A 16,630-nucleotide genomic window follows, 5' to 3' on the forward strand; every position below is an offset into this window, starting at 1 on the left:
GTAGTTAAACCTCTGCTAATATTACGCGATTGCGCATACAACTCGTACCTTCGAAAGGGCGCCCTCGCCATTACCTGGCATAGAGGAAGCAGTCACCATGCGTGTCTGCAAAGCACGAACGCCTTCACGTCAACTCAGGCGGTCGCTGAGTGTCTCCCAAGATTCTAGGTTTACTTCTAGAGACACTGACAATGCTCAATACCTCTTTATTACTACGCCTATAGATTAACTCTACTATTTTATATAGTAAACAATCATGAATTCTTATACAAAAATTTTTTCCGGTCATGTCTACAACACAAAAAGGCTTTCTAAGTTCCCTATTTTTTCTTACCGACATTTAGCAGCCACTATTTTCGTCTTTCATGGTGTTCGTCATGCCTGCATTACGTGGCGATGTGAATAAAACAGGAAACCATAATTTTTATGAACTGTTACTTTGGGCAGTGCGTGCATACGTTATTTACGCGTGCAAATGTTAACCCGGCATCGCATACTTAAGACCGGTCATAAGCAACAAAATGTGCCTGTACGTGATGTTGACAAAGAAGAACAGCGCTGCCGAAGAGCAGCAGTTGTGCTCATTGAATGCTTATCTCCAGAATCCCGAGTATAGAGCCGGTGGACGCTCTAGGCGTTCGCTGCGAGGGATGCCACTGCGCAAATCTCAAGCTGCGTTCAAGCTGGAGCATCTCTTCGGTACAAGAGAGTGGGCGTGCATACATATTCCCAATTTGTTAAGAATTATATGCAAGCAACATTCAACACAACTGTAACATTCACCTTTTTCTTTTTCTATGTTTCAGGAGCAGGCGGGGCTGGTATGCGTAGGTATTTTTGCAGCTCATAAAAAATTATCAGGGCCTTTTTAATGTTTTCGTTAAATTCACATCTAGCGTCATTAGGACAAGTGGCGAGGGAATTAAACATCTGGTAGCACCCATCCACAAAGTTTGGAGGATCGGAAGTCCCATGAGGATTCCATGCGTTTCTATCAGTGTAAATCTGAGCACCAAGCACGGCCTGATGCCATTACTCTGCTAAGCCCTGCAGGAGAGGTATCGAGTTAGTTCTCTTTTTTTTACAAGGAAGTTTGTTTTCAATTAGGTTTTGTGTAGAAACAAAAGAATATTTTCGAAGCAGTTAATTTCTCAACAGTTCGTCGATAATCGTTACTTCATTTTACTTCATTTTTTCTTAGGGGTAGCAAGTGCTTCGTAGCATGCATAACAAGGGCATTTACTGATGGCTGTTATGAATAGGAGGGAGAAAGAGAGGCAAGGACATGAGCTCCAAGCGTATGCGGAACGCGAAATAAGATACTATCCTTATAGCGCCGTTTTCCACAGGAACAACGCTGCCTGAAAGCAACATCGTTTATCTCTCAGCCAACGGACCGCAGTTCTCGCAAATATTCCAGATTGCCTCGGCTTTTCGATCTCTCTCTCTCTTTCTCTCCCTCTCTCTCTCTCTCTCTCTCTCTCTCTCTATATATATATATATATATATATATATATATATATATATATATATATATATATATATATATATACAGAAAAACTGAGGCACTCAGGAAAGTTTGCAAGACCTGCGGTCTGTTGGTTGAGAAATACACGGTGTTTGTTTGTTTGTGTGTGTGTGTGTGTGTGTGTGTGTATGTGTGTGTGTGTGTGTGTGTGTGTGTGTGTGTGTGTGTGTGTGTGTGTGTGTGTGTGTGTGTGTGTGTGTGTGTGTGTGTGTGTGTGTGTGTGTGTGTGTGTGTGTGTGTGTGTGTGTGTGTGTGTGTGTGTGTGTGTGCGTGCGTGCGTGCGTGCGTGCGTGCGTGTACGAAAGGGACTACGTTGGTTTTGCATTAGTGCTGTTACCCTTCTATGTATGGCGGGAATATTTCATGCGGCGCTTCGTTATTGGGCACGTAGACGCTATTTTCTTCAAACGAATACGTCAAATAAAACGGTAAAAATATGGCGTATTTAACACATCATCATAACGGTATCACTGGTAGTGGCCCATACCCTCAACTATACACGTACGGCCGCTTTCCCGAGCGCATGTAGAGTAGGACACCACCTCGAGGATGCGCGCCACCGCAATAACGTTCAAACTTTTCATTAAGTTCTTTGTCGTCTACTTCTGTCCTTTTATAACCGCAGGTCACGTTTTTAGCTGCTGCAATGCCATGAGAAGATTTAATTTGACTGCTTTTGCGGTTCTCATATTTCGATACCCTGCGCACTTTCTTATGCAGTCGGAAAAAACTGTTCTGCAGAGCATACCTGAGCTTCGAGCGCTCGAATCGCCTTTGACACTTTTTGCTGCAACCTAAAAGCGAGTTTACTGTGAGGATGTAAGCAGATGGTGAGATGTCTTTTAAAGCCTCTCGTTAAAAGCAGAGGTTATGCTAGCATAAAAGTGTGGCAGTTTTCAATCGCTACAAACTTGGCGTCCGACCAAGATCTAACCAAGGCTTTGAAAAATGCTGATTGCCGCAGCAAATTGAAGTTATCAAAGGTGTGTGCAGAGACGCCTGGCCTAATTTGTAAGGTAACCTCACATTTTAGTTGGTGCCTTAAGACAAAACCTCACTAAGAGAGTTGTATATTGGATCAAAAATGGCTAATTTCGCTGTTACAATCAAAGTACGATAAGCGCAGATTTATTATTAGGTTTGAATGAGATTGATTACACTATAATTTGCTGGCTCGCATTTCTACCCCCTCACGCATGACAAGGCACATTGGGAGACACCTCCGCAAAAACAAATGATTTTTTATTTATTTGATTAGACAGTTATCAAATGAGTTGGCTTTACACCCGCAAATATGTACAATTGTACACATTTAGGACAACTTTAGTGAAGTCTACCTTCATTGAAGAGTCAAGCGTGCGACGTGCTATACGAACAAATAATAACAAAAGAATATTTTATTGGCGCATATAATAGGAAAATTGTATTATTGTGTACCTAATATTTTAACGTTTGTTCAAGTACTATGGAAGTGGTCTCCACAAACAGGCTAGCAGCATTCGTGACTCCACTTAGAAAGAACTTTCGAACACACATAAAATATTGTTTTAGATACCCGTCAATCCTCGCTTTCTGACCACTCCGGCTCCCCATAGAGTTGTACAATTGTATTTTGCGCATCGTAGGAGCCTTTAAGCGTACACAGCTTGCTCCTTTCCCAAAGAGTCCGTAGGAAAAAACAAAAAATACGATAAGGTGCGAATGTAAAAATATTACTTAGGTTCAATAAAAAATCTTGCCTAGATTCTGCTCCAATAATAGCTGAAACCGGCGTAAGTGAGGGCTTTTGTGTTTAGTGTGGTATGCAGTATTAAATCAAGCAGACATTTATTTACACCGAGTTACACGGCTTACTAAAGCGTCATCTATCACGAACGTTCGCAAACACCTAGGATGTTGTAAGGGCAAAAAATGACGGCCAGTGCAGGTGTGTCGGTATATATCACCCTTCAGTTGAGCGAGCATAATTTATCAGGAAGGGTGAGCCGCGACTGCAAGTCGAGGAAAAAAAACCGGAGGCAGAAGACACGAGTAGTAGTAGTAAGCAGAGAAGGTGACGAAACGAGTGATCCCCTTATCGAGATCCATGTTTGATACCTGGACAGCTTTTTCGCCCTCACTAAGCGGCTCAGGCAGGTGTAGGGGAGCGATAAAGCTGCGAGACATTTTGCAGACTGGAAACACGAACGACATGTCAGTTCATGGGCATTCTCCGAGCGACTGTCCACGACGTTCCTTCCGGAAGCTGTCACTCGGTCGGGCTTTCGCTTTGTTCCTGACCACTTATAGAGCTTGCTACAGTAGTCATATGTCAGAAATTTTAATACCTAAAAGTGACAAAAAAGAGGTCCAGGATGTGTAATCGATCAAAATGTACGAAGTAAAGCTGCTTTCGCGCCCAGACTGCTTACCTCAAATTCTTCTGTTGAATATCTTTGTACTCTCTACTTATCTATGGAATAGACTACTACCAAGTGGCACGTGACGCAATAAGTACCACTTATCTATGGAATAGACAACTGCCAAGTGGAACGTGAGGCAATAAGTACCGCTTTCCAGTGCACTAGCTTATTAGCTGAACACTACCATAGCTGCCATTACGTACGCGTTCAGTCGAAAATAGCGAGACAGGAAGGTGTCTTGAACAAGGTTTATTTATTTATTTTCGATGCCCTGATGGCATTCAGGGTACTATTGGGGGCAGTGTTGCAAAAATATAAAAACAAAACGGTAAAATATAGGTGATGCGTTCAAACATAGGTCTACAAAATTGATAACTGCTGACTGGAAATTGATAAAATTGATAACTTTTGTTGTTGCTGCTTATACACTGCTACCTATGTCTACGATTCCTGCAAGACGTACATAAAATGTTACAAGTTCCCTTGAGGAAGTAAAGGGTATACATATTCGTAAGGGTCACACTCCTTCAGTATATATCCGCTGGAGCAGGGATCGTTTATCCCCATGAGGGAGACCTTGCAGCCTTAACGAGCTCTCCAGTCGATCGGCGTGATAGAGGGTGGAGCCACTGGGTGCCTGACAACGCAGTTGAGATGAGCAGAGGAAGGTCCTTACAAACGGAGGTAAACTCCTGAGGTTCTATACTCCGCGCTTTGGACATGGGAGAATAATCAATCAACTGGCAGCAGGCTTCTTTCTGCAATTTTGTACCCATAGCCACACGATCGATTTTCCACTGGCAGGAAAATTGAGCCGCTGGCACTTGTTTTCGCCGAAGGACAGATGTGTTTTGAGACGCAGCTCTATACAAAGTTGTATACACAAGAAATCTCAGCCATGACATGTTGTGAAGTTCAGAATCGGGAACGTTTATGTAGTTCTCGAAAGACACTGGGAAAACTATTCGATTTAGAAGAAAGCTGAATGCAGTTGTAAGCGGACGCCTGAAGCGAGCTTAGATTAAAGGGGTGCAGTGAGCTTTGAATGTGTGAAGGAAAAATCACAGCATAAAATATGCACGCAAAACAACCATTAGGACTTATTAGTGCTTCCTCGCTCTTTCTAGTGCGGTGATAGGAAAACATGAGAGGGGCGCATCTGGCCAAAGCTGTCGTTTCGACCACCATGGTGCTCATTATTTTAGAATGCATGATGAAAGGTTTGCGTCAGGGCTAGGAAGGAACAGAGTATCTGCCACTTCTGTAAGTTATGCTGCAGAATGGTATCATGGAACAGATTCAAGCACACCCCGATACCATTTCCGTTGTCTCAATTTCCGACGAGAAAAAATACGTTATTAATGAATGAATACTCGATGTACCGCGATATAAAAATCATAACGGCTGGTAAACTTCGCGCACAAAGGATGATCTCTTCGGTCAATCCCTCGATTATTTTTTTACTTTCAATGTAATAAGCACTTCAGTGCATTTCAGGGAATGTTTCTATCGTATAAGAAACACGCTAAGTGTGGTGTCATTCTTAAGTCAGTGAGCGTATGTCGGCCTCGAATATGTGGATATATCAGGGATGTATGGACGTTTAAATTAAGCTTCATGCCTTTGCTCATGTGTTAATTATGAACCTTTGTTTAGTCTTTTGCCTGTGCAATTTGCGTGGGATAATCTCGGATGAAGGCACCAAATATCTTGATCGTTCCAACCTGCTCATTTAAGCCCACAACTGCATCACTGCGCGCTTCATAACGTTCAGAGCTTGCGCATTCATACATTAATCGGGAATTAGTACTAATGAAATCTGAAAAGAGGGATTAATAATGCAATGTAAAAATTTTTGGATTTTCATACGTCGGCTGCCTGAGAGCGGTTGCAAACCGAGGCTGCAGAAGGCACAAAAGTCACTATCAAACGTGCGGCATATGAAGCTAATTACTTTCTTTTTAGTGGCTCGAGTTGATTTATGTAACATTAATTGTTTTTTAGGGATTCCGTACAGAAGATATAATCTAGTAGCCGCCGGATAAGTTATTTATACATTAGTAGTTTGGTATTTTTTGAGGCTGAGCTTAATGTGTGTGTGTGGAGGGGGGGGGGCGGTAAAGGCAGCCTAACTTTTTCAGCGCCTTTGATGTTATTAAATCTATGTGTTTGGACCAAGACATACTGGGAGTGAAAACGAGACCAAGGTATTCATATGTTCACGTAGTGGTGACAAGCCCGTTAGCCACAATGAAGACACTGGCGTTGCAGTTGAATGCAACTCTTTATTGGGCTGACTTGCGCCCGAAAAAGAACTAAACGAATCAGTGGTGGCGATAACAGGAAACGTGCTCGTCGGTCGTCGAATTAAAAATGCGCGTTTCGCGCATAAGCGCTAGATTTGAAGGTGGCGTAGAAAGATTGAGATAATACATCTAACGGTAACTAGCATACCCTGGAACTTTGTAGAAACACATGCGTGTGGCTGTAATCTTTCCAGATACATCTCGAAGCATTTTCTGCAAAAAAGGAAACGATAAAGCCGCTGTGTTCTTCCATAGTCTCCCTCCGTCTTCTTTTTTTTTTTTTTTGGCCGCGTGCCTTTACGCTGTGAACTATGAACCTAAACCTAGACCTCATAGTCCAAAAACTAACTCTAATAAAGCCGCGACTCGCGACATGAAGCATATACAAAGAATACAAAAATTGATCTGCGCGCTAGAACCAGAGTGATAATGCCGCATGCCAGCGGTTGTCGAAACAGAACAAATAAAGAGTAGAATAGCTCGTGGAAATATTCATTAACACTCTCAATGGGAGTATTGTTAACTTTGTAGGTAAAAACAAAAGGCGATGTCCTGTTAGTGAAAATCATAACGAAAGTTTTACGATATTGTCATTTGCCAGGTATTGCAGCAAGAGCGAAAGTTAGAAAATGATTTTTGAAATCGTAAATGGTTATAATTTATTTGTTTTGGATGTATCTGAATATATTGAGCAGAAAGAAATGAATAAAGAATAAAAAGCGCCTGTGGGTTGAGTTGTTAGGAGGTGTCAATCCAGGTAGCTCTCTTTGGATGGGAGAATAGAAAGGAATAATCCATGGCAGTCCTCTATACCTCTAGGCATCGCAGGTAAGCACCCACGCATCGGTTAAAGCATAGTTTTACATCTACTTTGGGTGGTCTCGCACACTGCCGTATGCTAATCCCTACGCATGAATAACAGAGTGGTGCAAATAAGAAAGTAGTCGAGAGCTGAAGTACCCGCGAGCGGTTGCGCAGAGGGATTATAAACACGTTCACACCATCACCATAAAGGAGGAGGACTTTAAGTGCCTCCTGAATTTTTCATTCCTTTATGGGCGCGCCAAGTGCCTCAAGCTATATTTTGTCAAAGAAAGAAAGGAAAAGCTCCCTAACTGTCCTTTTTCGTTCATTATGCACGCACGCAATTTTTTTTTTTTTTTGTTGAAGTGGTGAACACTGACTAGTTTTATTTTTCAAGCTGGATGCCTTCAGGGGCTGTATTTAACGAAAGACGTAACTTACCCCAAAGTTATCAGCTGAAATACAGCTGCGCATACGTGAACTCAACTCACGAAGGAAATTCCTGCGATAAGCTGAGGCCCTGCCAAAAAAGTGTTTTTGGTCCAGGCAGGTAGGTAGCGCGCTCTAAGAACCACCTACGAAGGATAGACCAGCGTATGCCAATTCTAGCGCCTGGGACCGTTCAAGACGCTGACATTTGAGGGCCGTGCTTTTGATGTCCTCCTTTACGCTACATCTGGTAATCCAGGTGGTTTGCTACCCCTAGACCACTGGGCACGGATGACATGGCGAACGTTTAACTGCTTACTAGAAACTCGGTGGACATAGATGTTCAAATTATGCTATCTAATAGCTGAAGTTGTACGCCTTTCAACGACCACGTTTATGTTAACTAATTCGAGACTATTACTTAAAGAACGTACATCAGCGAAATTGGCGAAATTGTTGTACTGCAGGCATTTACTTCGCTTTCCTAAAGTTATTTTTAGGAGAGCAGTAAGCTAGACAGCTATATGTTTAGCAACGCCCATCGCATCGCATAATCGGACAAACATTCCTTTCAGAACAGCTTAGCCATAAGTGTTTATTAAGTATTAAATAGTAAGAACAGGACAGAGAAGCTAGTAGTATTTTGGTGATATACGGGGTCAAAACGCGTGGAATGAAACGGCGAATATTATCGGCTACGTTAGTGCATTACACAGTGAAAATTTGTCAATGGAGAGTCACACACATACGTTTTCTTTTCCCGGTCAACGCAAACAACCTGAACTTTTCTGACCTTACACCAATCCACAAAATAAATGTCGCAAAAATATGCGGTTTGTTATCGGTGTAAAGACGAAGAAGAACACACTGAGCATTCCATTCAGCTGCATCGCTATTTAAGTTTCGGTTTCGGTTTCAGAAGCCACTGACTTAACGGCTTTGCTACTTGCCGAACGGCAAGCACGATGTCGGGCGTCTACGCGCAAATGCTGCATGTTTGTCGTGTATGCGCGCCGGTAGTTTGTACATTCAGAAATGTAGCAGTGCTAGCGAAAGACCCCCGTGCGTTTCGCTTTTTTTCTCGCGATGCTGGAGAAACTAAGTGCAAGCTTGTCATGGACGCCAGGCTGACCGCGGTTAACATCAGAATAGCGGTGTTCTGGTTCGGCATTGCCAAGTTCCTTGCCAAAATTCCTGATCATAAACAACGACAGGGGCAATTGTTTCTGTTTGTTTACGTTGGAAGACTATGGCCTTCTACAGATCAAGTGATTTGTTTGGAAACAGAAGACGCCGAATTGTGCTCGCCCATAAAGAACAGTTGACGAGCACAATTTGGCTCACCCACAGTTCCTTTATGGGAGCAACATCTATGGCTGTCAACTCAAACTGGTAAGCTGCGAGCGATAATTTCTTTTATGATATGTGCCTCGCTACTTTCAGTGTAACTCTTGAATGGTGACGAAATTTTTAATGCCTGCAGCCTTTAGCAAAAGCAATAACAGTTGTGTGGAAGCCTGACCTCTCAGACAGATATGCGATAAGCAAAAATAGCTTAACGGCAAAAATAGATAAGCAAAAATAGCCTTACTTAAATTAAGCACTAATGAAGCTGACCATACAAATATTTCAACTTGTCTCTGTGTCCTAGAGCATGCAGTAAAAAGCTAAAGCAACCAAGCTGCTGCTTCCATGCAGCATAATAAGTATGCACTGCTGGTGGAAACTGCACAGCATATATTCCTGGAGTTGCACGTGCAGCTTTCCTCAATAGGTTATACATCTCGCGTGACGCAGTCTACAGTGACACTGAAGAATATGTCATAAAAACGACGTTTCCTTGCAGTGTGATGCTGCAGCATATATGTGCAGAGTATGCATAGCTTCAAGATGCAACATGTACTGTGGTATCACCTCTCATAAAATGCGAGGATTTGTGTATCTTTCCATCAATCTAAAATCACCGATTCCATCCTTTTTTTTTTTCTTTTCATTTGGCAATGAGACCGCCAACATTTTCAAGTGTCATTAAGCAGCACAAAGCTTCAATGTAGAGTAGTACAGTTCAGCAAAAGTTTGTTATAGTCTCAGGAAATTTAAAAATGGTGTATATAAATGTAGATGTGCAAGTCAAAACTCAAAAAGCTGTAGCAGCTGTTTTGCTCAGCCTATCTTTGTACTGAAAAAAAAGAATCTGGCCGGCTGGTTATAATGAGTCAAATGAGTGAACAGTGCTCTAAGATAGTAAGAGAGACAAAGAAGCAGAATTGCTGTCATCTTCTCTTCCTTCTCATCTGTTAGTGCTGTTCAGTCGTTTGAGGATTATCTTTCTGTGGTTTTTACAAGTTAATATGAGCTCGTGAATTTCAGTACTGGATGTGGCTTTCACATTCCTGCTATCACATTTACTTTTCCTTCTTTAGATGAAACTCCAAGCCAGTTCTTCATACAAACTTGTGATGCCTGGTGGTGGTAATAGTATGCAGGTATAGTGCGTTGCCTCTATTCATATGCAAAACACAATGTAAGGGTGATTTTGATCGCCAGTTTTACTGTCATCTACATGGCAGGCAACACATTAACGTTGTGCACACAGCCTTTGTCGTGGATCTATGGCATGCATGCAAATTTCAGCAACAAATGGTTGAAAGAGAAGCAAATAATGCTATTAGATCCAGTTGCGGTACCTCGCCTTTAACATTGTTTTACAGTGAGCTTGGAATATTCAGAGACTTGGAATGGGAGCAGTTAGGGATAAGGGTAGATGGAGAATACCTCAGTAATCTGCAATTTGCTGATGATATTGCCTTAATAAGCAACTAGGGGGATGAACTGCAAATAATGATTGATGACCTAGACAGGAAAAGTAGAAAGGTAGGCTTGAAATCAATATGCAGAAGACTAAGGTAATATTCAACAGCCTCGGGAAGGAACAGCAGTTTACATTAGGTAGCGAAGTACCGGAAGTAGTAGGCGAATATGTCTACTTAGGACAGGTAGTAACCGCAGATCCGGACCATGAAAAGGAAATAACAAGAAGAATAAGATTGGGATGGAGCGCATTTGGTAAGCACTCGCAGATTATTTCTAGCAGCTTACCGGTATCGCTCAAGAGGAAAGTATACAACAGTTGCATCTTACCTGTACTCACCTATGGGGCTGAAACGTGGAGGCTGACCAAGAAAGTTCTACTTAAGTTGAGGACAACCCAGCGGGCTATGGAACGAAAAATGGTAGGAGTAACATTATAGATAGGAAGCGTGCAGAGTGGGTCAGAGAAATAACTCAAGTTACTGACATTTTAGTGGACATTAAGAAGAAGAAATGGACATGGGCAGGACATGTAGTGCGAAGAGAGGATAACCGAAGGTCGCTTAGGGTAACAAACTGGATTCCAAGAGAAGGAAAGCGTTGCAGGGGGCGGCAGAAAGTTAGGTGGGCGGATGAGATTAACAAGTTCGCAGGGGTCAAGTGGATGCGGCTAGCACAGAACTGGGTTAACTGACGAAATGTGGGAGAGACCTTTGCCCTGCAGTGGGTATGATCAGGCTGATTATGATGATGATGATGATGATGACAGTGAGCTCGATATGTCGAGTAGTTGTTTCTCAGCGTACATGTTGTCATATAAAAATTTTTGCATAAATAAAGGATGCAAGCAGTTTTCTATTAATGTTGAAAATATGTTCATGCCAAGACCAAAATTGCGAAAATTCAAAAAGTGTGCCTGTCGTAAATATTCATGAAGCAATCATTAGATGAAAGCTGTCATTTTGATCTCTTTCATATTGGAAGGACCTACACAGTCTCAACGACGAATGTTTTAGCGCGCAAGCATGTACATGGCCATGTAGTTTGCATGCTCTCGCAGAGCATGTGTAGCCTCTGCACACACTGCCTCCATGTGCTTATACAAGCTCGCACAAATGCGTGACCAGCCTCACATACGCTCACACATTCTCATTCTATCTTGCACAGTGGCTCTGCGTGCCTCTGTGAGCTCGGTCATGTGCACAATCAATCTCACAAGAACTCATACAATCTCATGCATTCCTGCACAGCGCCTCTACGTGCTCTCAAAATTCCACGTGTAATCTCACAAGAACTCACATATTCGTATACATGCTCATTCACTCTCACACTTTCTTGTACAGCTCATGCACAGTTTTTTCAGTAGGGCATCCTGCACACGGATAGCGATCAGCACATCAAATCGTTAGCAGCGTGCACCGCCAGAGTCGTGATCGAGGACTTGCTTTATATATATCACTGTTAATCAAATGAGGATTCGCGGACCCCAGGTGGTCTCTGAGAGCAGCGACCATAAAAAAGACATGTGGCGTGATAACTCCGGCCTGAATAGACGCAATTTTATGGTATAAAAATCGTGGAGGTTTAAAGCCAACTTTCGTTTCTCAAAGCGAAAGCAATTCCTCAAAGCGATAGGCCTCTTTCCAGTGGAAGATGCCGATCGTCGAGAATCGCGTTTCTAATCCCCGACGGGTTTTACAATTGTATAATTGTGCCTCTCAGACTTTGGAATTGCCCTGCAACTTTCAAGAGAACGGCTAACACCATTTAGCATAAACTAAAGTGAAAGGCATGCCCCTGTTACCTCGATGACATAGTCATCTTTTCTCGCCTCTTTGGCACGTACTTTTATGTCTTCTGACGTCGGTTTGCGGCTCTATTTTAGGGCGCGTTGTCTATATCAATGGCATTTCTCCGAACCCAGTAAAGCATCATGCTTTCGCTGTTTTTCCCTATGCTACTTACTTCATAGACCTGACCAGCTTCCTACTACGCCCGTGCTCTTACTTTCTCCCTTGTGATGAAATCTTTGCTAAGATTGCAGCCTCTTTCACACTTCTGTCCAGAAATTCCCAGTTTCAGCGTGTCCGACTGTAAGTGACGACGCCTTCAACACATGGCGCCGCATCCTCACGCACCTCCAGTCGAGCGTCACATTTGTGTTTACCCGATGGCCCTGACAGAAATGCACCTTGACGCCGGTGGTGTTGGCCTCCACACTGTACTCGAGCAGCGCAAATCTAGCTTTACTCAGTACGTTGTCGCCTGTAGAAGTCTCACGCTGAAGAATGCAGGCTCAGATTAATTAGTCATAAGAAAAGAAGGCATGACTGTCATTTTGGCACTTACCAAATTCCGCCTTTACCTGAATGGTGGTCTTTTTGAAGCCAAAACCTAAAGCCATGAAGTTTGCTGGCTGCCCTTCCTGGAAGAACCCTCGGCCGTTTAGCAAGGTGAACTCTTCGTCTGCAAAAATGTAACGTCCATGTCTCCTAACACAACGAACGCAAGAAACATTATACCAATGCTTTTTCTCGCTGCACCCTTCCAGCTAAAATTGCCAGAGTTTCCACACTCGACGCCTCCATGCAGTCGCTTTACATCAGGGGCATGCCTTGTGAGCAGCGCAAAGACTTTCCAGAGCTTTTCTTGGTTCCCATTGCAATCCTACTGCTACTTTTTCATCGGGTGTTTTTCAGCGCCTGTCTTTTTAATTTGCCATTAGTGGCAATTTCCTTTATCCCCGCAACTGCAGTGTAGATAGCTGCAAGTTGCTTCTACCACCTCCCCCCCCCCCCCCTTATGCTCGCAAGTCTGTCATTACTTCCGCTCTGACCAACAATGTGGTCGTCCATACTACTGTAGAGGGCATGACCAGATTGTTTCACACTAAAAGGTAACCTGGAAGCGCGTGACCGTCAGTATTTTTGAAGTGCTACCGCCAAAAACTGACTAAAATGGGTTGCATCAGGTGCCCATGCGTAAACAGCACATTTCCGTGCTCATTCCTCAACCACCTTCACCACCGATTCCTTCTGGACATCGGCGGCAGCCTTTCGCAAAGCACGACGGTCACGCGCCCCCACAGTTTCCCTTAAAGTGTGAAATACCTTGCACAACACCGTCCTCAAGTGCGTGCGTTCAGTCCCAGGGCATTAATGTGACAAACCCCAAGCCGTCGTTCGGGTTGAGAGTTGCTGCTGCTACCTTGCCCACCACGCTCCTTCGACCGTGTCAGCATTGGGTTATACGGCCTGCTTTCGTGTGCTGCCGCCGACAACCGTCGGGTAATTGTTGCAGTTCATCACCAGACGATGTACGCCGAAATCTCTGCCTTTAATGAACCGCAGTGTCAGACGTAGCTTACTTCATTACGCCGCGATGTGTTCTACGCCACGGGGCACGTATGTCGTGAACTGCTATGTAATAGAAGACGTCTCTTTATCTGACGCTATAAAAGCCCTGTTCAGCAAGTGCAACATAATTCACAAAGAAGTACCAGCTATCACCTGCAGACTAACATTAGTAAAGAACGATTTAACCGCGTCCTTTGCGACACGCTCTCTATGTAGGTCTCATCTAATTACTCCAATTGGAATCTCGCCTTTCCGTATACAGTGCAACACACTGCACTATAACAACAATAGTGCAGCACACTGTACTACAGGCTTTTTTCTTTTCTGTCTTCTTTACGGCTGTCATCTGTCTTCTCCACTCGACACTATTGTCCCTTACGAGCCTCACACATCCGCGTATACTCCTGCTTCTGAAGCAGTCCGGCAAGTAGAGGGTTGTCGCAGAATTGCTCGCTTCCTCGCTACTTTAACCAAGTACCGTCAAAAATCCTGCCATGAGAGCCATCGTATTATCCCGAAGTTTTTCTGTGGCAGTTTTGTGTGGTTCTGCATCCCAGTCCGTACTCCTGGCCTGTCCCCGAAATTGTTAAAAAGCTTTGACTGATATAGATTTACCCAAGCAAACTTATATCAAGTAATCGTCTTAGGTTTATGCCAATCTCTTTACTATCTCATTTCGTGTTTTTATTACATATCCTTGCAAACTGCACATTTTGCCGCATGACATGTTTCCTACTAAGCTTCGATGGAGGCGAAAAGCAAGGCGCCCGTGTGGTGTGCGATGTCAGTGCACGTTAAAGAACCCCAGGTGGTCGAAATTTCCGGAGTCCTCCACTACGGCGTCTCTCATAGCCTGAGTCGCTTTGGGACGTTAAACCCCACAAACCAAACCAAACCGAAAGCCGAATGGAGTAATTTGGCAGTGGCTCTTGCGATTACGGCGGAAAATATTTATGGCCACTGACTTACTAGTTTCTCAAACTTCCATTGTGACGACGCTGTTGGTCTCCTATATATATATATATATATATAAGCAGGTCAATTAAGGGGAAATGAGGGTGCTCGTTATAATACATGAAGGAAAGAAGCCAACAGACGGCGAGGCCAAGGAAAGCGTTGGGGATGGTACTTTGTTTTTTTTTTTATTGTTTACTTGGATAATCACGGATAATCACATAAATTAGTAATCTAATCTGTTTAGGGGAAAGATAATTAAACACAAAGTAGAAGAAAAACAACGTGCCGATGGTGGGAACCGAACCCACGACCTCCGAATAACGCGTCCGGTGCTCTTCCAACTGAGCTACATCGGCCGCTGTCCCCCCTGCTACTTTCTTGGGTATTTATGTTGTCTGTATACGAACCTTGAGAGTGTTCACCAGCGCCACCCTCAGCCATAACGGCGGACGTGGAACGTCCTTTGTTACCGCCAGCGTCACGCAGAACGTGATCAAGAGCGAGGGCGAAACTGTGCTAGAACCCTCTTACGCTACCTGTGGCTTCAAGACTGCCAGAGCCGAGGCCCCCGTAAGCTACAAGCAGATCAATTAAGGGGAAATGAGGGTGCTCGTTATAATACATGAAGGAAAGAAGCCAACAGACGGCGAGGCCAAGGAAAGCGTTGGGGATGGTACTTTTGTTTTTTGTTTTTTTTTAATGTTTACTTGGATAATCACGGATAATCACATAAATTAGTAATCTGATCAGTTTATGGGAAAGATAATTAAACACAAAGTAGAAGAAAAAACAACGTGCCGATGGTGGGAACCGAACAGACGACCTCCGAATAACGCGTCTGGTGCTCTTCCAACTGAGCTACATCGGCCGCTATCCCCCCTGCTACTATCTTGGGTATTTATGTTGTCTGTATACGAACCTTGAAAGTGTTCACCAGCGCCACCCTCAGCCATTGCGGCGGACGTGGAACGTCCTTTGTTACCCCCAGCGTCACGTAGAACGTGATCAAGAGCGAGGGCGAAACTGTGCTAGAACCCTCTTACGCTACCTGTGGCTTCAAGACTGCCAGAGCCGAGACCCCCGTAAGCTACAAGCAGATCAATTAAGGGGAAATGAGGGTGCTCGTTACAATACATGAAGGAAAGAAGCCAACAGACGGCGAGGCCAAGGAAAGCGTTGGGGATGGTACTTTTTTTTTCATGTTTACTTGGATAATCACGGATAATCACATAAATTAGTAATCTAATCTGTTTAGGGGAAAGATAATTAAACACAAAATAGAAGAAAAAACAAGGTGCCGATGGTGGGAACCGAACCCACGACCTCCGAATAACGCGTCCGGTGCTCTTCCAACTGAGCTACAACGGCCGCTGTCCCCCCTGCTACTTTCTTGGGTATTTATGTTGTCTGTATACGAACCTTGAGAGTGTTCATCAGCGCCACCCTCAGCCATAGCGGCGGACGTGGAACGTCCTTTGTTACCGCCAGCGTCACGTAGAACGTGATCAAGAGCGAGGGCGAAACTGTGCTAGAACCCTCTTAAGCTACCTATGGCTTCAAGACTGCCAGAGCCGAGGCCCCCGTAAGCTACAAGCAGATCAATTAAGGGGAAATGAGGGTGCTCGTTATAATACATGAAGGAAAGAAGCCAACAGACGGCGAGGCCAAGGAAATCGTTGGGGAGGGTACTTTGTTTTTTTTTTGTTTTTTTTTTAATGTTTACTTGGATAATCACGGATAATCGCATAAATTAGTAATGTAATCTGTTTATGGGAAAGATAATTAAACACAAAGTAGAAGAAAAAACAACGTGCCGATGGTGGCAACCGAACCCACGACCTCCGAATAACGCGTCCGGTGCTCTTCCAACTGCTCTTCCAATCTTTCCCCTAAACAGATTAGATTACTAATTTATGTGATTATCCGTGATTATCCAAGCAAACCTTAAAAAAAAAAAACAAAGTACCATCCCCAAGGCTTTCCTTGGCCTCGCCGTCTGTTGGCTTCTTTCCTTCATATATATATATATATATATAT

The 16,630-nt window shown here is 43.7% G+C and overlaps 1 protein-coding gene across 1 annotated transcript in view; it reads left to right on the forward strand.

Moving 5' to 3' along the window:
- Positions 1 to 536: 536 nt before the first annotated feature.
- LOC146208712 (glutamate receptor ionotropic, kainate 2-like) overlaps positions 537 to 16,630 on the forward strand; it is a 227,718-nt gene continuing 211,624 nt past the window's right edge. The window contains exons 1-2 of the mRNA XM_084579216.1: positions 537 to 699; positions 807 to 821. Coding sequence (XP_084435342.1) covers positions 537 to 699; positions 807 to 821 — 178 coding nt within the window. The remainder of the gene's footprint in view (positions 700 to 806; positions 822 to 16,630) is intronic.

Source organism: Amblyomma maculatum, chromosome 1 (assembly GCF_055883805.1).
Source record: "Amblyomma maculatum isolate TAMU_Amacu chromosome 1, ASM5588380v1, whole genome shotgun sequence".
Classification (NCBI taxonomy): Eukaryota; Metazoa; Arthropoda; class Arachnida; order Ixodida; family Ixodidae; genus Amblyomma; species Amblyomma maculatum.